General features: G+C 36.9%; 2 protein-coding genes across 4 annotated transcripts in view; one reads left to right on the top strand and one right to left on the bottom strand.

The window, feature by feature from the left end:
- mapk8b (mitogen-activated protein kinase 8b) overlaps positions 1–395 on the bottom strand; it is a 41,236-nt gene extending 40,841 nt beyond the window's left edge. Inside the window, exon 1 of one of the 3 annotated variants that reach the window (XM_028475374.1) lies at positions 91–395. The gene's annotated coding sequence lies outside the window, so the exon portion shown is untranslated. The remainder of the gene's footprint in view (positions 1–90) is intronic. The other 2 variants (XM_028475373.1, XM_028475372.1) reach the window with 2 other exon arrangements.
- Positions 396–2,859: 2,464 nt separating this feature from the next.
- Positions 2,860–24,558, top strand: frmpd2 (FERM and PDZ domain containing 2). Its single transcript, XM_028476570.1, has 30 exons — positions 2,860–2,913; positions 5,928–6,053; positions 6,145–6,302; positions 6,394–6,459; positions 8,184–8,363; positions 8,460–8,535; positions 9,558–9,645; positions 9,804–9,960; positions 10,030–10,101; positions 10,214–10,388; positions 10,532–10,667; positions 10,840–10,978; positions 11,101–11,253; positions 11,347–11,532; positions 11,615–11,774; positions 11,906–12,104; positions 13,123–13,208; positions 13,305–13,385; positions 13,517–13,624; positions 13,790–13,906; positions 17,145–17,326; positions 17,412–17,510; positions 17,738–17,822; positions 18,463–18,548; positions 19,094–19,289; positions 20,108–20,322; positions 22,422–22,488; positions 22,563–22,685; positions 22,767–22,837; positions 24,316–24,558. Exons 2-28 carry the CDS (start codon positions 5,933–5,935, stop codon positions 22,598–22,600), a joined length of 3,426 nt encoding a protein of 1,141 aa, XP_028332371.1. The 5' UTR covers positions 2,860–2,913; positions 5,928–5,932; the 3' UTR covers positions 22,601–22,685; positions 22,767–22,837; positions 24,316–24,558.
- The last annotated feature ends 373 nt before the right edge of the window (positions 24,559–24,931 follow it).

The raw sequence follows: 24,931 nt of genomic DNA, 5'->3' as shown, positions 1-24,931 counted from the left end.
TCAGAACTGTGAGTCAAACAGCACATTAATGGATGAATATGAACCAGTGACCATTCCTCTACACAGGGAAGTTGTATATGTCGAGCTCACCCGGGTCCGTTTGGGATTCCGACTCTGTCGACCCGCAGTCGTAGCTATCCGTGGACACAACAACCCGGACGGGGCTGTAGAAACAGCTCTTTAATCCCGTTTTAGCTCCAGTTACGATCCCAGTGCCTTCACACTAACAGGCCACGATGTGTGAAGAAGTCATGTGTAGCTTGAAGGAAACCTAATCCCAGCGCTTCCGTGACATAGCCAGTTTCTGCCATTTCATAGCTACCGACGTCTCCGAAACCTTCCGACGTTTCCTCGGCTGCACAATGAGGGCCGGGGTGCGTTCAAGAGCACCAATAACCGGGAGGGGACGTTCAATAGCACCAACCACCGAGAGGGGACGTTCAAGAGCGCCTGGGAATGTATAAAAATGTGTTAAATATATTATTTATCAGCCGTGTTGGGAGTAACTTGTTATTTTTGTCACATATTACAGTAATATATTCCTTTTTGAAGTAACTCAGTAGTGTAACACATTACAATAGTGAAAAGTGGTAAATATTACTATTAGTTACAATTAAAGTACCTCAAGTTACATGCATATTTAATTTAAGTGCATATTTGCTTTGTTTTCTCACTGTTTGCAATTATTCAAGGGAAAAAAGATGATCATTATTGTTAAATATAACAAAAAAGAGTTTTTTTGCTCCTGAAACAGCAGAAGTATTTGAAACAAAACTTATATCAGTGTGATATAATTAGTGTTCTGGACCAACTCAAAGTAACTCAAAGTTAAATTTTAAAAAACAGTAATATTGTAATACAAATATATAACATTTTTAGTCCCAGTAACTAGTAATATAAATATATTACACGTTTAGAGTTGCTTTCCCAACACTGATTATCAATAAACAAAATATATGCATTTTTTTTTTTTTTTTTTTTAAAAAAAACAAAAAATTACATTTGAAGTACTTTTTTTTTTTTTTTTTTAATACAAAAAATTACATTTGAAGTACTTTTTTTTTGGTGTGCAGAATTTCATACCTTAAAACACAATGTATGAGTAGCGGTCATGTACAGTTTGATTCTGGTGAAGTGCTTACAATAGTTCTTTCAATTTTCTTTTTCTTTTTTACGTTTTCAGCAGAAGTTCAGATTTAAAAACTAATAATACAAATTTGATAGTAGTGTAAACTTCTTATTTAATTGTTATATTTGCACTGCTTGCGTTATTTATTTAAAATTTTATTTAAAAAAAAAAACTGCACTTTTCCTTTAACTTATTTAAGAAGTTTTTGTCATAACTTTAGTCAAGGAAATGTTGTCTGTTAAAATAGTGTGACAACAATCCTTATATTATATATTCTGCTGCCCTGCAGTGATATTCTGTATTATCTCACATATTAACTGCACCATATTTATATTTCTGGGTATTCAATTTGAATTAATTTTCCCTCAGTTTGGCTCATGTGTGTGTGGCTCATTGTTAATAGAAGAGGATGTTAGTTTAGAATCACTACATTGAGAGCACATTTAAGTAAATTTTGAGTATTGAAATATAAAGAGGTGGGCTAACTTATTTTTATCTTGATATACAGTACTTGTTTTGCAGAGAGTTTGTATTGTATTTTTTTATTATTTATTCCAATTTATTGAAAAAAGCTAATTTTATTTTATTTTATTTTAGCATGTTATTTGTTTATGTTTTGATATGTTTTTTTAATTTATTTAAATAAAACAGTAATATGACTTAACGGAATATAATGAACGGAAATTTGACTTGTTAATAAATTTGTTTGTGGACCTTTAATATTTGTATTTGAGTATCCCTGCTCTATACACACAGATGTCTATTTTATTCACTGTGTACACACAGTGAAGTGCAGCCATCAATAGCACCTCACCTTTTATTAAGAAGTGCCACAGATAAACAGTATGTACTTGTGATCAGCAGATATCTCCAAACCCTGTTTCCTATTTTGATATAATTAATTATTATTTTTTTGTTATTTTTTTGATAAAAATCAACAATGCTCCCACCTTTTGATCAGCGCCTCATTAATTGCTATCTCTTCCAGCAATAAAAAGGTGCTCCCCATAATTTTGACATTAGTAGCGCCGCCAGGAATAATGTGAATAGAGAATAAAAAAAATTCAATTTAATTTTGAAAATCAACTTCAGTATTTAGAAATGTACTTAAAATTTTAGGATTAGGGTTTGAATTACATCAACAGACGTAAAGACCAATGATTTGAAGTTTGTACCAAAGCAATACAACACTGCAGAGTGTTGATTTGTTCCTGCTCACCTTTTCTAAATCACAATATTTTGATTAATATTTATTTCTAGTTTTCCATATTTTGCCATTACTGATTGTTAGAATAAAGCCATAGGATCACAATCCACCAAGGCACTGCTTTAATCTAAGCAAGAGACAGTAGAAAGTGGGACAATCAATGTGTCACTTGCAGTTGAAACATCAGATTAACTCAGTGCGGCCTACAATGGATTGGTCGTTTGCTGCCCCATCTGCCGTTCACTTGTCCTGCAAATCCAATTATGTTCTTACGTTCCACGAGCTAAATATAGTTGAAAATGACGGAAAACCAAGAAAGAACCACGTCAGTGAATGGGACTGCTGGACAAAGTGATGTTACATAGCTGATTTGCCTTTTCTGCCGAGACCACTGATCTGTCAGTGAGGAGATGATGGTGTGCGGAGAGTAGCCATGGGAGACGGGAGTGCTAGGATGAGGGGGAGGTGGGAGGAATGGCAGCAGGGGACGCATGGGAGGAGGAAAAATTAGACTGAAGAGCGGCGGATGTTGGACCAGAACATAACAAGATCCTATTCAAATACCGGATGAAATAAGGTAGGCTGCAGATCACATAGAACCAAAACCAAGGACTGGTGTTTAGATACTGACAATCACTGACCTGGTCGCCTTCTAGCACAAGTACAGCAGCGATACATTCCCCACTTGTATGATATGATTTTCTTCTATTTTATTCAGTAGTAGTTTTTAATTTCCCCTTAATGTAGTCCTTCCTTTGGAATACCTGGGGACCAAGCAGTAAGGGTGGGTGGGGGTGTATTACCACCATTACCACTCAGCATTGCAGCAAAGCTCCAGTTCAACCTCTCACTGCTTAGTTTAACAAATCAAAACAGCACAATCCAATAAAGGCTCTATCATATCAATCTCAATAATACCTAATGGTACTAGTTTCATCCATCTTGGCTTTTGGTTAAGATGGACTTGGGCTAGGGATATCCTAATGAAATAAAACATGTACATGGCAATATGCACCTGTTCAAGTTGGTTGCAACAAGCCATAACCTAGAAAGAAAGAAAGAAAGAAAGAAAGAAAGAAAGAAAGAAAGAAAGAAAGAAAGAAAGAAAGAAAGAAAGAAAGAAAGAAAGAAAGAAAGAAGCTTTTGGTTAAGTCTAATAAATAAATAAATATCACCCCCTTGTTCTTCTACCACAGGTCAATGGTAGACAAGTAGATTTATAATTTGACAAACTACCAGTTGTAATTTAGATAAAACTGCATTGGATGCACTCGGCTTCGGGTATTTAATCTGTCAAAAGAAGAGGGAATCCTAAGGTTACCGGTGTTACAGAGCACCATGTAAATACCCGACAGTGTCAGGTTAATCTGGGTATTCACAGCAGCTTACATTTCATCCATCTCCTGCCCTTTTCAAGTTTGTTCACAAATAGTACCTTCCTCCTCTTCTGCCATGAAGTGATTACTAAAAAAATGCCTGTCTGCTGTCCTCCGACTGGTTTGTTAATGTTGATTATTTTTGTACATGTGTTTAATAACCATTCAGACATGATGAGTACAAGGTTAAAATAGCTAGACGTAGATTTACAGCTAGCATGTAGTTTACAGCTAGCATGTAGTTTACAGCTAGCATGTAGAGTTACAGCTAGCATAGCTAAAAAATGCCTTTTTTAATTCAACAGTCTGAACTTTTTTATGTAAAACTATTGTCAACATGAGTGAAAATAAGAAAATTATAATATTGATATAATGTGCTACAGTTGAGACGCTAGCTGACTTGGAAAAGTGATTAGCGCTTGCCTACTTTGCGTTATGCTAAACGTTAGAATTCCTGACTTTGCCACCAAGCTAACCACGGTAATACTTTGCCAAAAAGTATTTCAGCTATTCTTCAGTTCATTGAACAATATTGTTAAAAAAAAAAAAAAAAAGAAGAAGAAAAAAAAAAGTGATGATTCGTCACACTAAAAATTTGACTTTGTACCGAATGATTATGCTGACTAATGGTCTCCCTTTGTATCGTTATTTTAACCAAATGTGTCAAACTTAAAGCCCAGAAGCCAAATTGGGCCCAGTGAATGTATGTATGACTACTTTGGGTGATGCTTGACTTGAAGTTTTATGGCTGACATTACGCTGTCATTATTATGACATGACACCTGTCATTAGCATGGAAACAGTGTCATGAAGGCTGTCATTGAGTGTTGTTCGTTACCTTAACCCTAACACGACCTAACCCCTAACTCTACCTAACCCTAACCCCGCTAGATCCCTCCACCTAGCCCAAAAAATACCAACATAGCTCCAAAGGTGTCATAATTTAGCCTTACTAACACCTTATTAATGCTAATGACAGATAAAGACTGCATAATGTCAGCCTCATGTATAAAACTTCAAGTAGTGGTGCAGTGTTTTTGTAAATATTGAATAGTGATGAAACTTACTGTCAGTTCATTCTGAAATTCATTATCATTCTGGATTTATTTATTTTTTTATGTATTTATTGAGTATGATTATGTTGCCTGTATAGGCATATCCCCTACATTATGTGTACATATATTTAAACAAGTACACATACACAATCACAACACCACATCTACACTATCCTAGACATGCTTAATGGCAGGGGAAGAAGTACATCCTTATTTAATCCCCTCCATTCTCACTCAGAACTCTCCAAATAATGAAAGAAAAAAAAAAAAGGTTTCCATTCTATCTAAGATAATGTTGCATCTTTGTAAAATACATTAGAACAATCAAGTGCTCTGCACAAGGAAAACCAACATCCAACAAATCAGTATACCCTAGATTATCACTTTATTTTGTTATTCATACTCAAAGCATTTGTACTTGCAGGTTTGACTGTGGGCGGCTCATTAGCGAGTAGCAATATGACACAAATTAGACTGTAGATTTGTATCAGTATATGTTGATTTAACAATTTATATAAAAACTGCACAACACTGTTTTCCAAAGAACAAAATAGTTCATTAGCCACTTCAGAATTCCTTCACATTGTCTAATGAAACAATACTCATACAACGATCATTTATGTAGTTTATTTATGTCCTCTCCCTACACTGAACCCATACACTAGGTTTGTTTCGACTTAACACTTCTGATAATCTTGTTGGTCAGAAATCTAACCCTGTTTCTTTGAACATGTATGTCATTTAGGGTTAATGTCCTGGTAGATAAGCCTGTTTGTCACAAATAGAAACCAGGAAGTTGCTACTTCACTACTCACTTTTAGCTGGAAGTTCAATATTTATTTTAAGAATATCACTCAAAATAAGATATAATGGCATTTTAAAAATAATAATACATTGGATTTATATAGCGCCTTATTTTGGTGACTCCAATTTATGAATTGGATTTTAAATTAATATTGTGTCATCAATCCTTATAATATTGAGGATCTTCAACCTTTAATTTGATACATACCAAAAACCAGTAAAATCTCAACCATGAATATGTGCATATTTATCTTAGCTTTAATGTTTGGGAGTCATTACGATGTTTGCAAGATTATTTTTGTTTTAAAAGTAAAAAAAAAAAGAAAAAAGTAAAGCTTCATGTGTTTTCATTCCAGCAACAATGGGTACATTTGTGACCCTGGCAGAAGCTTTGGAGGCCAGGGGATCACCGCTGGAAGAGGATGAGGTCTGGTGTCTGCTGCTCACTGCTGCAGACGCCTTACTAGACATCTCCAAAAAAGGTAAGCACTTATTAGCTTGTTATTGTCACCATCCTATTGACCTTTGGTCCACGCTGGACATAATTTTGTGTTGCACTTTGCTTTGACTCAGGAAACACGTGCAGTATGTTAAGCCCAGGCTCGGTGCTTCTGTCCACTAACGGAAGTCTGGCCTTTAAGAGCTGTGGGCGATATGAAGACGTGGCCTCTTTCACAGCTCCTGAAGTCCAACAGGGTCTTGCCGCTACCACCAGGACAGCAGCTGAAAAGGTCCATAAGGAATCTCAGCATCTAATGAAGCATATAAGTGACGACACCACTTAAAAGTATGGATAAAATGTTTTAATCATGTGCTTCTCAGATGGTTGTCTACTCATTGGGCATGACTCTTTATTGGTGCGCTGATTTTCATCTACCTCAAAACCAAGTAAGATCATTCAACTTCTGCCTTCTTCCATACTTTTGGCACATGTGCAATAGCCATCTAACACACCTTTTGCGAGAATAGAGCAAAGTTACTCTAGTTGCTCAAACCTGAGAAGCATTCAGAGAGACAGAGTCAGAGGTTTTAACAGATCTTAAACTAACAAAATGAATAAACAACAAAAATACATAGCCATCAGCATCCACCGCCAGATTGGTTGTCATTATAACTGACAAACCTTTCCTAAATGTCCTAAATCTAAGAACTTAGATGTATACATAAAAAAAATATTATCACATCAGAATATAAACTTACTTACTATCTTTAACGGTTCCTAAACAAAGCTGTCCCCAACTCAGGAAAAAAATATTTGCGCACTTGTCATTTTCAAACTCCATCAAGGTATTGATACCCTGAAGCCACACACCAGATTTTGTTATCTTATCTTAAACGGTTTCTAAGAAAAGCTGTCCCCGTTGAAGATACCTCGAACAGAGTCCAAAAAATGGAACCAAGGCAATAACTCCAGAAAAAATAATTGGGCGCTTCTCATTTTCAAACTCCATCAAGGTATGATACCCTGAAGCCCCACCAAATTTTGTTATCCTATCTTAAACGGTTTCTAAGAAAAACTGTCTCCTTCAAAGATACCTCGAAAAGAGTCCAAAAAACAGAACAAGGGCAATAACTCCGTAAAAAATAATTGCGCGGTTATCATTTTTGAACTCCATCAAGGTATTTATACCCTGAAGCCACACACCAAATTTGGTTATCCTATCTTAAACAGTTTCTCAGAAAAGCTGTCCTCTTCAACTCAGACAGAGCTCAAACCTCTATCCTCCTTCCACACTTTGTGGCTGAGGATAATATAATCAAGTCAATTGGAAAACAGGCCCTCATCTAATACACAGCTATTGTTTGGAGTAGACACCCTTTCTGAATGCCAAGACTTTTGTCCAAACCAACAGGCCCCCGGGATCGGCTGACTCCAGTCTGGATTGTAGTTTTTCTCAGCATTTTATCCAGTTGTTGTTATCTAGCGTCCCTCCTCATTTTGGCATGACGAAGGGGTGCCATGTGTCTTCCTTTGTCATGATACATAAGACATTTCTGAGAGTCAAAACATTAGTTGTCGCATATCAAGAGATTAAGGCATACACATATTTATTTTAACAGGAATTCAAAAGTTCATACCTAACATTAGTCTTTAATTAGAAAATTGTTTTCAAATGATCAGTAATTGCTGTTAGCTAAAGATGACATTTACGGCTAATTTAACGCAATACAGATTACGCACAAGATTATTTATTGATTTAGTATTCATCATTGAGGGGTCTAATGTATTTGCATATTTGTTTTATTTGGTTGGTATATGAGTTGTTTAATGTGTTTTAAGTTTAGTATTTAAAAGATAAGGGCAGACTTTTAATTTGTTAATTCATTAGATTTTTGCTTGGTCTCAAAATGTCTTTAAACTGACTGTCCCTGAGGTTGTTTATATCTGACTTGTCCCATTGCTTACGTAAAACGTGTGTTGTTAGATTTTAATTTAGTTGAAATCAAATGTTTTAAAAGTTTTTGTCCTTGTTCCAGAAAATAGGCCTTGAAAAATCTTACCTGAGAATATATTTTATTTAAAGGATTATTTAAGGCTATGTATTATAAGGACATATAATTATAGTATGTCTTAATGAATAATATTTCATATCAACACTTTCCAATACTAGCCAGTCCAAATGAGTGCTGAGCTGGAGGGTTTGCTGCTGAGCATGTGTGAGGACATCGCCTTGCGCAGGACCGACCTGCTCACGGTGCTCGAAACCTGTGAGCTTCACCACAAGACTGCAATGTTGCCTCCTGCGGAGCGGCTCGTCAGGCAGCTGATAGAAGATGTCTACAGAAACTCTGTAAGTTGTCATCGATTGGTCAGATTTCATTTTCCGTTAGTGTGGATAGTCCATCTTTGCTCTGTCTTTGAGGTATACACTATGCTGTTTCCGTAGGTGGACCACGTATCCATGGCTGAAAACGAGTCCCAGCTAACAGATCGGAGTCAGATGGTCAGGGATAGATTGCACAGTAAGATATTTCTTTGTATTTTTGTTTGTGTCAAAGTTAATGATACATTCATGTTCGCGGAAGCAGTTTTTTGCTTAAATATATAAAACAGAAAAAGGCACAATGGAAAGAAAACAAGAACAAAAATCTGTAACACTTTAAGTTTTAAGGCTGACATTATTATAACCCCAACCCCACCGCTAGATCCCTCCACCTGACCCAAAAAAATGCCAACACAGCTCCAAAGGTGTTGTGATTTAGCGAACAACACTCAATGACAGGCTTCATGACACCTTATTCATGCTAATGACAAATAATGACAGCGTAGTGTCAGCCTTATGTATAAAACTTCAAGTAAAGTGTTACCCAAAAATCTGTTTATATCACTGGATACACCATCATCAAAAAGTGTCTAATTTAGTCGGTCCTGATTACATTATGCTATATTTTTGCGAGATGCGAGCACCCACAGACACATATATGTATATTTTTGAACTAAGATGAAAAGAAGTTACAATTTCTAGCTTCCATTGAGGCTGTAGTCTATCTAATTTTTGCAACATGATGTTTATGTCAAAAAACTGTTCACATTAAAGCTTGATTTACATGCAACAAAGCACAGGGCAAAGTACATCCTTACAGTTCTTGTGAGAATGTCTAACACAAAAAGTGATATTGTTGAACACAAAAGTGCTTACTTTCCTAATTACCGCTACTGTGGTTTTTGTGCTTTGCTTTGTTGTCCACCTGCATACATTTGGTTTCTTTACAATTGAATAGCATGAGACTACCTTTTAACCCCTGTTAGCTACTTAAAAGTTGCTATGGGGTTAATCACATTTCAGTCTTCTCAAGGTGGATCAGGAGTATCAGACGCACTGGCAATTTTAAAACAAGCTTAGTCAAGCAAACTAAGCCAACCGGGCTAGAGTAGTAAGAAAGATTCATTCAGCATCATGAGTTCATCAAAAATACAAAAAAGGATTCAAAGGTTTCCAGTTTAACAGGTTTTTCATGTGGTTGATCATTTTCACTATTTTCAGGGGGCTCTTTTAGTAACTCTTCTTTGATGCTGAGAAGGAAGAATTCCCGAACATTCTTAGGAGTGTCCTACGGAGCTGAAACATCAGGGTAGGAGGTCCACCCATCTTTACACTTCATATATCCACTTCAGTCTATATATCCAACTACCTTATATCAAAGTGCTTGTTCTTGTATAAATTGTTCTTTTAAGCTTGGGAGACTTTGCCAACCAAAACATTTTATTTAAAAAAAGTCCCTTTCCCTAGGATTCCCTCAGGAGTTCGACACAGGGAGAACTATGGAAGTTGGCAGCAGCTTAATCGCAACCCTTGTAGCCCATACATGGATGGCAACCGACACGCCAACTCTCGATCCTTTACACAGTTTGAGTCCACGATGAGTCTGAATGACAAGAAATTAAAAGTAAGTTTAATGTTCATTTTATACAAAAAAAAACCCATTTACTGGCTGACATTGTTTCTTTTGATTTAGGACTTGGGCCCTGAGTTCATCAGAGTCCTTGATGAACCTTTAGTTGTCCTGGAGCTGCCTGGGTCTATTGTGGTGAGTATTTGGCAGTAATGTGACTTTAAGATGGAGAGCATTACTGGTAAATTGAGTTTATATGATTTGTTTATTAACTAACTGATATGTTCATTTAATCAACCATACTCAGTCAAAGAAAGGAAAATCTCCATCTACCCAGAGAGAGCTGAATGTGGTGATGCCAAATGGTCAAAACATTGCGATCAAGTGTGAAGTCAAAACCAGAGGCGGAGATGTGTTTGACATGATAGTGGCTCATTCCAACCTTGTGGAACATTTTTACTTTGGCCTTGCTTATATTGACGGTAAGAAAAACCAAAGATGGCAAGTGTGCAACATCAGCATACAGTAAATATTTAGGGTTAACATTTCATGTAGCAAATGTGTGTAAAATGGCATTAGAGTTTATTCATATTGATGTTTTGTTGTCTTTGTATTCTCTAATTAGATAATGAGTTTTTCTTTGTGGACAATGATACCAAGATTTCTAAAGTGGCTCCAGATAGCTGGAAGAAAGTGCCTTCAACCTCCTTTGTCCTTTTCTTCAGAGTCAAATTCTTCGTCAATGACATTTCTCTTCTTTTGTAAGTGTGATTCTCTCAAAACTTGGTACTATATGTAAGCCTTTCTTCTTATATAGATATTTATTCAACTTTCAATATGGCCAAAACCAAACTTTTTGTTTAGTATAGTAATTGCAAAAACCTTAGGTAACAAATGTGGGCTGTTGAAATCTTCAGACTTCTTTTCCCGTAGGCATAAACAAACCCGTCACCAGTATTACCTCCAGCTCCGGAAAGATCTTCTGGACGACCGGTTGTGTTGCCATGAGGGGACCGCACTGTACCTGGCAGCTCTAGCCCTCCAGACGGAGTATGGAGACTGCATGCCTGAGGTCATCCATAAAAGAAAAAACTAATAGTAGATATTTGAAGGCTCATATGCCAGATTGCAGAAAATTCCAGAAAAATATGCTAATTCTTTTGTTGAAAAGGGATTTTGATCTCTAATGTCTAGGTGTATGGGAGGAACTACTACCGCCCTGATCAATATATCTCCAAGGTTGTGATGGAGAAACTTGCCTTGCCTTACATTCAATCCGAACTGCTGCGACTTCACCACAGCAATGCTCAGATGCTCAGTGATGAATCTGAGCAGGAATTCCTTAAGGTACAAAACAATTTGCCACCTTTGATTCAACATGTCTTCAGGTCTTGCTGCTTCATCTACACAGCTACGATGATGGTCCTTTCATTCATGTAGGTGTGCCAGCAGTTGCCTGAGTATGGTGTGTTCTTCCACCGTGTAACGCGTGACAAAAAGCCTTTAGACGGAGAGATTATCCTCGGGGTTTGTGCCAAAGGTGTTATCGTCTACGAGGTTAAGGAAGGTGGGAGATCTGCAGCTCAGACCTTTTACTGGAGAGAAACGGCGACCATTTCTTCTAATGTGAGAAAGTGGCTGCTGGTGACGGCTGTTATTCTTTTGTTTTGTCCTTTTGAATTTAAAAGCAGTTTCCATGTTTCTGCAGAAACGCAAATTTGTGATTGAGTGCCGAGGCAGCAAGAAGAAGTACACCTTCATGACAGAGAGGTCAAAAATAGCCAAATATCTATGTAACCTCTGTTCATCCCAGCACAAGTTTAACAATGAGATGAGCTCACGACAACTAAGCCAAAGTCTGGTGTCAGGTTTGTCGTGACTTGACATGTTAATCTGACCAAAGACTTGTACGAATCTTTTTGGTAGCTTTTAAAACTCAGACATACGAATGTGAAACCTTTTGTACAGTATTTGAGATCACTTTTGCCTCTTTGTTCAGAAGACAGAATTGTGCAGTATGCAGAGGGGTCTCGAGCTCAGGGCAACCGTCACAAGACCTCTTCCTGTTCCGAAACACCACAAGATGACAGCGGGCTGACGACGCCTCAGGATGAGTCCCTTAACAAACTATGTGATGACATTGCTGCCAGAATTGAAGCACGTGTGAGACAGCAACGACAGAGCCTTAATGAGCAAAGGTAAGAATGAAATGTGATTAACTTCAGATTAATATCCAAAGAAAGGGTGGCTTTCAGGTTGCTCATTAGAAAATGAGCACTCAGTTTGCCAATAAAAATAGTTAATTCTCAACAGAAAAGAGGGAAAATATATAGGTGTAAGAAAAGAGACTAGTTTAAATCATGATACCATTGCTTGGTTTGCTAGGAATTATGCCAATTGATATACATGCTTCCACAGGACACTGTTTATTTCTACGTTATATTGCTATGCAGATGACATAATGATGTATGTTTTGGCAAGCTAGAACTTTTATTTTATTTACATTTTTTTGCAGGTAGTTATCAGAAAATGGGTACTCTTATACAGAGGTTAAAGTAATGGATTACAAGTATTCAAATTACTGTAATTGAGTTGCTTTTATGGGTACTATATCAGTCATTTTACTTGTATTTAAGTATGTTTTGAGAGAAGTAAAGGAATTAGTTACATTTCAAATTAGATGTATTGCACGGCGCCAAAACAGCATTGAATGGAGTTTTAGAGTTTATAAATGTAGCTATACTTTTATGGAAAAGTATTGTACATTTTGACAAACTGTGCAAGATTTTGTCTTCCTTTTTAAGCTTATATATGACATGTTTAATGTATGCAATGGAACCGTGGCAAGGATTATTACCAAAAATAAGTAACTAGTAACTTTTACTTTGAGTGTTATTTAACTGAGCTACATTGTACTTGTACTTTAGTATTTTATCCATGACTTACTTGTACTTGTACTTGAGTACAATTTGAATCATGTAACAAAATACTTGCACTCAAGTAGGATATAAAGTATGAGTACTTACACCTTTGTCCTTATATTATAGAAGTTGATTATTAAAGATAATTTAGGAGTAATTTCATCCAGGCTCATGATAGTTTCATAACTATCATGCAGCCAATATCTAAAATAATTCTTATGGGGATTTACAAAGTTTGCAGGTGGTATCAAAGAGTCATCCCCACATTTCTCTCTATAATGACTTTCTGTTACAGTACCTCATGCTCGAGCAGTCTGCCAAGCAGCATTGGTATGCGTTCCCCAGCGTGTTCTCAGAAAAGCGGATCTGAAGCAGCAAGAGGTCCAACCAAGCACTGCTTCTTTCACTGATCACCTATAAAAAATACTCCTTTTTTAAAGATTTATCTTGACTTTGTTATTTTTAAACCCCCCACAGAAACTCCACCTAAAGTGGGAGCAACACCAGAAAGAGAAGTCATATGCATTTCTTTGAAAAAAGATCCAAAACTTGGACTGGGTAGGTTTCACCGTGCATTGTATTAAACCGATAATAAACAACTTGTTTTGGGAACATCATGCAAAATCCAGTCTACCATTAAGATTAAATTGAAAAAGTAAGACATATTCATTGTGCCATATTCTGTAAAGGTATAATGATAGTTGGAGAGGACACAGTGGGGCGTTACGACTTGGGCATCTTCGTTGCCTCCATTGTGCCTGGTGGGCCTGCTGAAAAGGACGGGCGCATCAAAGCAGGTAGAAATGTACCTTTTAAATGTGTTGTCTTTATTTAGGGTAATGGGTTAGTTAAGGAGAAATGAATAAAGTGTGTATCGTTGGAGCACAAAGGGAAAAACAGCATTTTGATGTATATTGTGCCAGGGGACAAAGGCAGTGTTTCACAGTGACCTTTGCCCCCAGGTGGTCGCCTGATCTCTTTGAACCAGATCAGCCTGGAGGGGGTGACCTTCAACGAGGCAGCAGAGGTCATGCAGAACAGCCCTGAGGAGGTGCAGCTCATTGTCTCACAGCCAAAAGGTAAAGGCTTCATACTCATACATCATGTGTGTGATTAAAAATTAGTTTCTATCTAGACTAAAAATTACTTTCTATTTAGACTAAAACATTTTTCAACTGCTTTGGCTTTGGGATGCACCATTAATACCTATAAAAAAAAAAGCTGCAACCCAAATTTTTCTTAATAACAACATTTACCGTACACAAAAAACCAGGATCACTATAAAATATGTATAATGACATCATTATGCATTCGGCCTACTAAAGTATCTTTGAAATAAAATCTTAGATTTTGCTGATAAACCTTATCCCTACATTTTCTTTGTTAACATTTTTATCTTGTCCATCCATCCATCCATCTTCTCCCGCTTAGCCGTTTCCGGGTCGCGGGGGCAGCATCCTCAGTAGGGAGGCCCAGACTTCCCTCTCCCCGGCCACTTCCTCCAGCTCTTCCGGGGGGACCCCGAGACGTTCCCAGGCCAGCCGAGAGACATAGTCTCTCCAGCGTGTCCTGGGTCTTCCGGAGGGACGTGCCCTGAACGCCGCACTAGGGAGGCGTTCAGGGGGCATCCTAATTAGGTGCCCGAGCCACCTCATCTGGCTCTTCTCGATGCGGAGGAGCAGCGACTCTACTTTGAGCCCCTCCCGAATGACTGAGCTTCTCACCCTATCTCTAAGGGAGAGCCCAGCCACCCTTCGGAGGAAACTCATTTCGGCCGCTTGTACCCGATTGTATTTTTATCTTGTACTAAAAAAAAATCACAAATTCTAACTTATATTCAAAAAATATATCCAATGATACAGGACAATATTTTTCAAAAGGAAAAAAAAAATATTAATAATGTAGCAGGGATGGAAAGACAAAACAAATGCAATACCATTTGTACAATCGATGATATATCTTTTAACGTTTTAACGTTGCAATATCTTGTCTCACGATAAGTCATCCCATCCTTATACTAAGCACTAATAAGATGAAAATAAAAGAAGATAGAAGTAAAACATAAGTGGTACTGGAATCTCATTCAAAAGTACAGCACTTATTCTGTTTAGTTTGAATTATTATTGAAAATCTCTGCAATCCACTGGAGGTCTGAGATGTACTTTTGGGTCCCAACCCACCATTTGAAAACCTCTGTCCTAAAGAACTTTACATTTGCATTGTGGGATATCTAACATTTTCAGTCGTTCTTTCTCACTTTAATTTGTCTGTCTTATATTTCACAATGAGAAGCTTTTAAATGTGTCCAATTTAACTTCCTATAACTACTTTCAGATATTATACATTTAGTTTAATAGACCCCCATGACCCTGAAAAGGAGTTAGTAGAATGAAAAATGGATGGATGGAAAGATAATAAAAAAAATATGTGTATATATATGAAGGTAAGAAGAAAAAAATGTCAAGGTTAATCCATAAATCATTGACTCATTCTATGATATAATCCAATTATTACACTATGATGGGATTTTTTTTTTTTTTTTGCCCGCCCCATAATATAATAATGACGGCTACAAGTTTTTACGTTTTGGATTCAGCATCTTGTTACAATATTGACCAGTTGTAACATTTTGGGTTTTATTAAAAATATTTTTTAATAATAATTCAGGTCTTGTTACATTTGGGGTCATTGTTACATATGGGGCTTTAACATTCCCTTTACCTGAGCGTTGACTGCAAACATAACAACATGCAAACAATGCAATCCATTTGAATCTATTCATTCTTAGCCCAGAACTGCTGTGAGCGCTACATGTATCATATAGTTAACCTTTGGTTTTAATGATCTGTGGTGAAGGAGGATATAATACAATACTTGTGTTGTATAATGAAGTATATCCTGCTGTTCTTCAGTAAACACTAACACATTGCAAAGTCAAAACTTGCCATGAAATGTGTTTATGGAGTTAATGTTATGCAGTTGGACATTTTATATATGGTCCAGTGCCCGTTGGAAGTATGTATTCATATAGTGGGAGGAGCTTAAGTAGAGGCCAAATGAGTATGTGTTTGAAGGTTGGACGTACAAAGAGGTGTACATACTGCAAAGTAAAATGGTGTGTGCGATTTCCCTGGTTTAATTCTATGGGACATGCGCATGATAAATGTGCTTGTTGGGTTTTTTTTTTCAACTCATTTTTATATTTATTTCATTTGGTGTATTTTTCTGTAACATATGTTTTTTGGAGTCATTAATGTCTATTTTTGTATCTTTCTGTTGTCTTTTTGTGCATTTTTTTGTATAATTATTGTTTTTTGTTGCCATTGTGGTGTGATTCTGGAGTCATTTTATGTATTTTTGCATCTTTTTTGGTCAAGGTTTTGTGCATTTCGGTTGTCATTTTGTGTATTTTTTTGTATAAATGTTTAGTTTTGTGTATTTTGAGTAATTTTCATATTTTTGTTGTTGTTTAGTGTATTTTACTGTAATGTATGTTCTTTGGAGTCATTTTGTATATTTTTGTGCATTTCTGTTGTCGTTTTGTGTACTTTTTGTACAAATATTGTTTAGTTTTTTGTTTTATTTTACTCATTTTGTATATTTTTATTATAAACACCTTATGTGTGGTGAGAGCGTGTTTTGAGATGTGTGTGTGAGACTTGCCACCTGTCCTCCTGTATGGGACTCTCTCCATCTCTCTCACACACACGCACGCCGCGCGCATGCACATACTCCGTCACAGGTTGTTGAAATGCATGTGTAGAGAGAAAAAAAAAAAACATCGGACCCACGGGAACTATTAGAAACTTACGGGAACTCTTCCATTGTCGCAACTCTCTCTCTAAATGGCTCTGTGTGCGTTCAGCATGTACATCCAAGGTGCGCATTTTGTTATATAGTACGTGGTAAAAATATCAGCGTTTATAACGCTGTATTTGCGGAGAAATTAACCTTTTTCGCTGTTCGCTTTCACCACAGCCATTGCTCGCAAATAACTTCCGGGTCGCGTCATAATTTCTGGATCCCGTCTGTCCGGTCTAAACAACGAACAAACAAACATGAAAATAAGTCCAAAATGACATAAAGTTTCAGGTCAAACAGACACCGCGTCAGGGAGAAATTCCCTCCACAAACACACACACACACACACGCAGAACTTCTTTGTTTTTATAGAAAGATGCCAACTTTTTAACGTTACTTTAAGGAAGATTGAAGTAGAAAAAAAACGTTTAAGTTAAATTCTTAAATACTTCATTAGTGTGTCCTTCAATGCATTTGAAATTCACAATCAAATGGATTCCATTTCTCCATTTTCAGCTCCTACAAGTCCCAACAGTGCACGCTCTCCCGTGTTGAGGAATCATGAATCTCCAAACCCGCTGATGACAGATGGACGAGCGAGAGAGGACAGCCTTGATGAAATCGTGTCTTTAATGATGACCCCAAAAACCAGGAACAGGCTGCACGTTCCACGAGAAGGACGAATGCCTAGTGCACAGGTGATATTTTGGAGGGTTATCTGAGAACCACGAGATCATGAAGCGTCTGAACTAAACTGAATGTCACTGTCTGGATTGAAATCAGGACAGAAGCTCTTTGACCCCCCCTTTGAACTGTGTGGGACCGGAGGAGATCACAGTGGAGCTTAGGAAGTTATCAGGGAATCTGGGCATCAGCATCTCCGTAAGTTCATTACATAGACTTTAGTATACACACGAGGGGGTTTAAACATGATTACGTTAGATAAATGTTGTTATATTTACATACCTGAGGGGCTCTACTATAATACCTAACCTGTAAAAAAAATAAAAAAATAATTATAATAATACCAAAGGCTCATTTTGAATAAAACATAAAGGATCATTCAGAATTAAAGACAAACTAGCTGTCTCTTGTCTCTTTTCTTTCAGGGTGGTGTCAACACTGATGGAGGAATCTACATTAAGAGCCTCGTTGCTGGTGGTGCTGCTGAGAGGGATGGGCGGCTACATACAGGTATCACTTCTCAGGGGTACGGTGGACATTTTAGGACAACTTCAGGTCTCAGACTGAGGTATCAGGTATCAGGAAAATCCTCTGTTATTTGTCGGACCAAACGGACTCATGTCTCAGCAAAACCTCCGTCAAATGACACAGCCTCAGGCTTCAAAATAAAAGTCATCAGACTCAACGGCCTCGGGACATAAAACACGACATTACGTTGAATTTTGAAGAAACCGTAAATACACATAACGTCATCAATATGTGGTGCTTCGGATACGAGAGTAAGTCGAAAGTTGTTTTTTAGTTATTTTTAAGAGTTACCTATGTCAACAAATCATTTAACTACGTATTTATTATTAAAACAATGTGTTGATATATTTAAAAAATAAAATAAAAGGGAAATAATGGCTTTTCAGTGACACCTTTTTATGTGACAGAGGTTTTGATGAGTCATGAGTCTGTTTGGTCTGATAAATGACAGTGGTTTTCTTCCTGAAACCTCACTCTGAGACCTGAGGATGTCCTAAAAATGTCCAATGTTCTGGAGGCTCATAATGAAACACCCAAATTTCAGACATAGACACTTCTTCTTCTTCTTTTTGCATCTTATGATATTATATTAGTGACATTTATAATGTATTTTCCCTCTCAGGGGACAGACTGGTGGAGGTGGATGGAATCAGCTTCCAGGGATTCTCGTATCAGCAGGCTGTGGATTGTTTGAGTAAAGCTGGAGAGGTAAAGAACAGCACTAGTCCAAACCTTAAAAGAGGGAAACCTTTTAACCTCTTTTTACCTCTTTCCTTTGGCCTTCTTGTAACTTCCTTTGCCCTTTTTATGACACCTTTTTCAGACTTTATCTCCCTTTTATCCAATTTTTGTCCTTTATTTTTTTTTTTTGGGCCATTTTTCATCTAAATAACTTTTGCCCAATAAACACCACTTTTTTTCTTTTCCCCCTACATTTTTTTCCACATTTTTGCCATTTTCACTATTCTGTGCCATATTTTGCCCATTAAAGCTACCCTTTGCCATTACACCTGGTTCCTCTTTATTTGCCCATTTTTTTGGCCTCTCTTGACTGCTTATGGCCCATTTTAGTCACTTTTGACTCTTTTCTTGCCACCATTTTTGGCCACCTGTTACCATGTCTGCCTCCACTCGCTCGTCAAAAAACGACGATGCCCGGTGTTCCAGATGGCCAGTCCACCCCTGGTGTTACTACAGACTCTTTATTATCATTGAACTTTCCAATTTTTCCCAAAATATCTGTTTTGGTCCAGGTGGTGTCTTTTGTTGTGGAGAGGGAGTCAATGAACCTACCCAGAGTCTCGTTGAGTGTTGACATCAGCTCCAGTGTATCCAGTCAGAGCAACAGTCCAACCAGCAGCCAGATGAGACACAACAGCTGCTCCTCCATCAGCGTCCCATCCATCATCACTGCTGACCGACCCAGAGACTACAGCTTTGTCACCGAGGGTATACGCCTTCCTTCTCACGCACACTCAATGAAAAGTTCGCACCAATTACAACAAACATTTGTCACCTAATGTAAAACAATGTCTGATTACACTTCAACCTGTCAGGAAGCTGAACTTTCACACACTTCTTCTTTGTCTCTTCATCCCTAGCTGACCTCCACCATCCTGTTCTTATCCTCCTGACCTTTCTTATCCTTTAACCTCTACATCCTCTAGTCATGCTAAATCAGCATTTTTCTACTTCCTTGGATATTTGACAGGAAGGGCCTCCATAAGCATTCCCATTAAAAGGATTATAATATTTCATCTTTGTACTGTATATAAAAGTGCTGCTTATCTGAAACAATATTAGCTAACACAAACATTTTGTTCGTTAATATTTGAGGAAAGACTTTTTTTGAATTTGAGATTTTTTTAAAAATGACTGCCGTCATGTGATATAAGAACTCGAAATTGATACTCTAAAGGGCCGGATTTGGCCCCTGGGCCTTGAGTTTGAAACATGCGCTATAAAACTATAAACAAAGAAATTCAGTAATAAAACGCTTGAGGCAGAATATACAGTATTTTGGTTTTTCAATATCAGTGGAAACAGATACCGACTTGTTGACTGATATTGCACTTCATGTGGGGTGGTATTATTGCTCATCAAGTATTTATTATTTGTACGTTTATATTTGTATAATTAGCATCAAACGTAGTGCTACAATAATGAATTATGATGCCACTGATGGATAAACTGTTCATATAAAACGACTGAGTCTACACACGTTGAAAAGTTCTTTAATCTTTAACCCCCACCTTACTCCGCTCCAGATAACACCCAAGAGGTGACATTGATCAAGAACGCAAGTGGACTGGGATTTAGCTTCCTCATGTGTGAACTGGATCCGCCCACCCGGGATTTTGGTAGCTTGGTCCGGATAAAGCAGCTTTTCCCTGGTCAGCCCGCTCAGCAGAGTGGCAAGATACAGGAGGGAGACATTCTCTTGGCCATCAACGGACAGCCGGTTAAAGAGCTGTCTTATCTAGTAAGTGTGTCTGTACAGGTCTGTCTGTCTGTCTGTCTGTTCTGTCTGCAAAAGATTTGGATGGTTGAGAGAAATGCTGAATGCATGATGCATGACACTTTTTGGTCTTAAAGCCCAGTCTACTTTTAAAAATAACTAACCCCTGGTTTTTGCTGACTTGCCACTCGTAGACTAGGCCCGATACTGAAAAAGGTGAATGTTAGGAACATTTGGGGATAAAAGTGGGGGACCAAGCGAATTTGGTCACATTGTGTATGCTGGTTCAGAATATCATTGTTCCCAAGCTGTGACTTCAACCCTTTACCTCTTAAAATGAAAATCAAAAAGGTGATCAACAAGAATTGCACAGCGACTCATTACTGAGTCATTTCTTGAAACATTTAGTTTTAGTTTAAGGGGTTTTTGGGTTTTTTTAAGCTATGGTCTTAAACTTTGGAACAGCTAATGAACAGCCTATTTCAGTTTTATTGTTGTTTACGATAAATTGCTTACTCTGTTTTTTTTTTAGTCCCACTCCAAAATCTACTTAGATTCTTCTCAAGATCAGACAAAGGAAAAATGTCATTATTTTTTTTTGCAATTTTTCAACTGGTCTTGATCAGGAGTGTATTAGCAATACTTGTGAATTAAATCATTCATTTGTGCTCATGTAGACAAGTTGTTCACTGATATCACTCCGTTTTTTTACACCTGCGTAGCCCTGTAAATCGTAGCTGATTTTTCGGACATTTTCATCGCAAAGGTTCTGCACAGTTGTTGGCACGAGCATGGAATATGCAGTTTTAAAACGATGAATTTGAATTTCCCTGTTTTAAGTTTCAGCAATATTTGTGAGAATTGGACCTAGTCTATAGGAGGAAATTCAAAAAATGTCTTGATTATGGGCGGGGCTTCTGGAGCAGTTAAGACACGCCCAGTCTATACTGTAAAATCTCTAATGACCAATCTATGCTATGCTATGCTATGCTATGCTATGCTATGCTATGCTATGCTATGCTATGCTATGCTATGCTATGCTATGCTAACTAGCTACTCATTACTCAATATACCTATTCACCACAGATTGTAGAGCCCACAAGTGCAGTTCTTATAAATGGGGCGGGGCTAACAGTGCTTGTTTGTAACGCACGATGATCAAATGACGTCACAGAATGTTTTTCTCACCCATTAGCAAAAATCAATTGTAATAACCTGGTTTCAACCCATAGAGGGCAGTCACTCTGACATTTTACAACAAAATACACCAAATTGAAATAGTTTGACTAAATGTTGACAGTTGGACCAGGATGTATCAACAGCACTACTTAGTATTTAAACACATTTGTTTTCAGCTGAAAAAAGTGGTTTTGGTGTTCAGTTACTCTTTAAATCTCAGTCTATCGTTAGCACCAGTTTGTATAATTAGTTTATCATATACTTGGACTATAACACTACTAAAGTGCTGACTATGCAAGTGGACTAATCAGATTATGGCTGGTTTAGAAACCAAAAAGTTTGTTTTTACTTACTTTGCACTTTGTTGAGTCCATGAACGCAATCAACCAGTCAATCATGATTTATGTTTTTGGTTTAGTGGAGTTGAAGCTCTGGTGCTGGTCAAAGAGCAAAGTGGAAAACTATTGCACTACTGCTGCTATCTACTGGTCAAACGCAATCCATATAATGGCGGCCCTTTGGCCACATGCGGCAGTAAATGCAAAACATTACTCCAAAAAGCATCATTATGATTGCAAAAACATCGAAAATGATTTTAAAAATACAACAAAAATAGTTAAAACCCTAATTTTGAATATAAAAATAATCAAAATGATAGGAAAATATACAAAATGATGACAAAAATATGCAAAAAACCCAACATGACAACAAAAAATGCTCCAAATTACTCACAAAACACACAAGACAATTACAAAAAACCCACAAAATGACTCCAAAAACACTCAGAATGTGTCCCCCACTGTAACAAAACTCATCATCTCTGATATATTGAGCAGCCCGATGCCAAATAATTTGATTTTATATGATTTTTAAACAATGTCGGAAAAGATTTCTCATTATTTTGCATTCTATGATTTAAAATCCATGTGTTTCTTTTTTTGTAGAAAGTGATGAAGCTCTTCAAAACGTCTCCAGCTGAGGTGCAGCTCACTCTCTGTCGACCTGCTCCAGGTGAGCACATCACACTTACACTGGTACTGTATTATATGGCCTGGCTCTCACTCTGCTGCCTGCTTTTCCTGCAGGGATCCTTCCATCCATTGATCAGTTTCTTGGCACATGAGCAGTTTTATCAGGGCACCAGGATCAGTGCATCCAACAAACATCAGTGTGCTGGCTGATAAAGCCATGGAAGCATAGCCAACCATGTGAGGTCAATAGGATGTGAATGTTATCAGTAACATGTGGGTGATTCCTGTGTAAATTCTCTCTCATTGTTTTGACCACAGAAACAGAGAGGAACAAGGAATGGTGACGTTTGAAAGTGAAGCCAAGTTTATAACAAACACCTGATATATTGGTGAGTTGATTTAAATCAAACTTCCTTTGATTCAACTCAGTTTGAACCAGAAAAATACAGATTTCTTTGAGGAATTAAGTGCATTTAGATCAATACTGTTTTGTAATTCTCCCTTCATTGTGTGAACAATATTTGTAATTCACTTAAAACAACCAATTATGTTCATATCTAGTATTTGACTTCAAGAATTGTTAAATTGGAATATTTTTTCTTTAAAAAAATCATTGCACTTTGTGATTATTTCTATGTGACTCTTTGTGAGAAATTCCAACATTTGGTTATACAGAACGATTTGGGATTTAAAACAAAATGCTAAAATCCTTAAATATTAAGCAGAGAATTATTGCAAGCTTCTGCAAATATGAGGTCAATTCTTTGAATTTGGCAATTTAGAGGATAAGAAATAACTGAAACTCAACTATATGACAAACTATCAACTGTTTTCTTCATGTTTTCTCTTAGAATGTTATCAAAATTTTGCAAAATTATCAAATACCCTCCTGTTAATCAATTCTGTTCATTAATAGCAAATGAATGTATAGACCAATAAATAAATCCTCATGCGCTGCAACATTTTTAAAATAGCTGTTTCTTGTTGTTAGTTGTTAAAATATTTTGCACTATCCGTGGCCACACCAGCCTGTCATTGCCGAAACAGAAACTTTTTGCAATATTTAGCAACAAACCAAGTTTAAAAAACATACGTGAATTGTTTTATGTTACTTTTGACCAGACTTACAGCAATATTTGTGAAATTTGTGATGTTTAATTTTCTCGTAAAAAAATATGTCAATGTTATATCTAAATGTTAAATATTAAAAATAAATCTAAATATTAAATCTAATTGTTAAATATTAAAAATGAATCTAAATATTAAATCTAATTGTTAAATATTAAATCTAAATGTTAAATATTACATCTAAAGCTAAATGTTAAATCTAAATATTAAATCTGAATCTAAATGTTAAATATTCAATCTATATATAATGTTAAATCTAAATCTGAATGTTAAATCTAAATATACATGTTAAATGTTGAATCTAAATCTAAATGTTAAATATTGAATCTAAATATAAATGTTAAATCTAAATATAAAAATCAAAAGCATTATAATGAATCAAGCTGTAGACAAAGGTCTGAACAAACTGCTAGTGTTATTTCCATTGCACATCCATATTTTATCTAATTACCAATATTATCTCATAGGTCTACATTTTAGCTGTAATATGCCTTAAATAATAACAATATAAAAAACTATAGCTGTTCATAACTTCTTGTTCTTTTCAATAAGAATGTATATATATTGTCATGCTGCTGGAAGCCTTCATTCCTCTGAGTATCTCCCCTTCTTATCCACATGGTGGTAGCATCGTGCTACAAAAACTAACTAGTGACGCTTTTGTTGTTGCTACTATCAGTTTTCACTGGGATAATGAAAAAAAAACCAAGATATTGATGCAAATTCTTCTTTCTTTTAGGAAAACCGAAGAGCATAATTCTGTAATTGCAGTGGACGAAGAAAAGTGAGATCAAATGGTGGGAAAATACTGGTGTTGTGGCAGAATATGTCATCTGAAATGAGATATGACATTAACCAAACAATTGATCAGAGCTGTTTTGGTGTTTTTGTACAATAATATGACAAATGTAAACTTTCATATCTCACAGAAATAAATACTAAGTCTGACTTGAATGTGGATTACACACACATACAGACACACACAGACACACACTCACACACACATACACAGAAACACATTTACCTCCCTGGCTGAGGAGCCAGAACCGGCTCCTCGTAAATAAGGGTTCCTGTATTTTCAGCGAAAACCCCATAGTGCATCTGGATCCCATCAGTGCTTGTGTTCCCTTTGCAAATGATCCCAAATGTTTCTAATTATGCCAGTGGAGCCGGCACAAGGCTATGTGGGAGCAAGTTATGTGTGCGTTTTTGTGTGTGTAAAGCTCCTGATGGACATGCACACCCGTACGCAGGCCTCTGTTTATTCATGGACGGAGTAAAGCAGATGGACGGCGTGGGTTGACCTCTGCGGCCTCCGCTAAGGTCACTGCCTCTGCTTATGACTGATGGTAGAG

The sequence above is a fragment of the Gouania willdenowi genome, chromosome 19, assembly GCF_900634775.1.
Source record: "Gouania willdenowi chromosome 19, fGouWil2.1, whole genome shotgun sequence".
Lineage (NCBI taxonomy): Eukaryota > Metazoa > Chordata > Actinopteri > Blenniiformes > Gobiesocidae > Gouania > Gouania willdenowi.
The sequence above is the reverse complement of the archived record's forward strand: the minus strand, read 5'-3'. Positions and strand labels throughout refer to the sequence as shown.

Bases quoted from the DNA above. Each gene is read 5' to 3' on its own strand.
- frmpd2 (XM_028476570.1), top strand. From the start codon at position 5,933: ATGGGTACATTTGTGACCCTGGCAGAAGCTTTGGAGGCCAGGGGATCA. The intron at 8,364-8,459 runs GTAAGTTGTCAT...CTGTTTCCGTAG, and splicing joins AAGATGTCTACAGAAACTCT to GTGGACCACGTATCCATGGC. The intron at 8,536-9,557 runs GTAAGATATTTC...CACTATTTTCAG, and splicing joins GGTCAGGGATAGATTGCACA to GGGGCTCTTTTAGTAACTCT.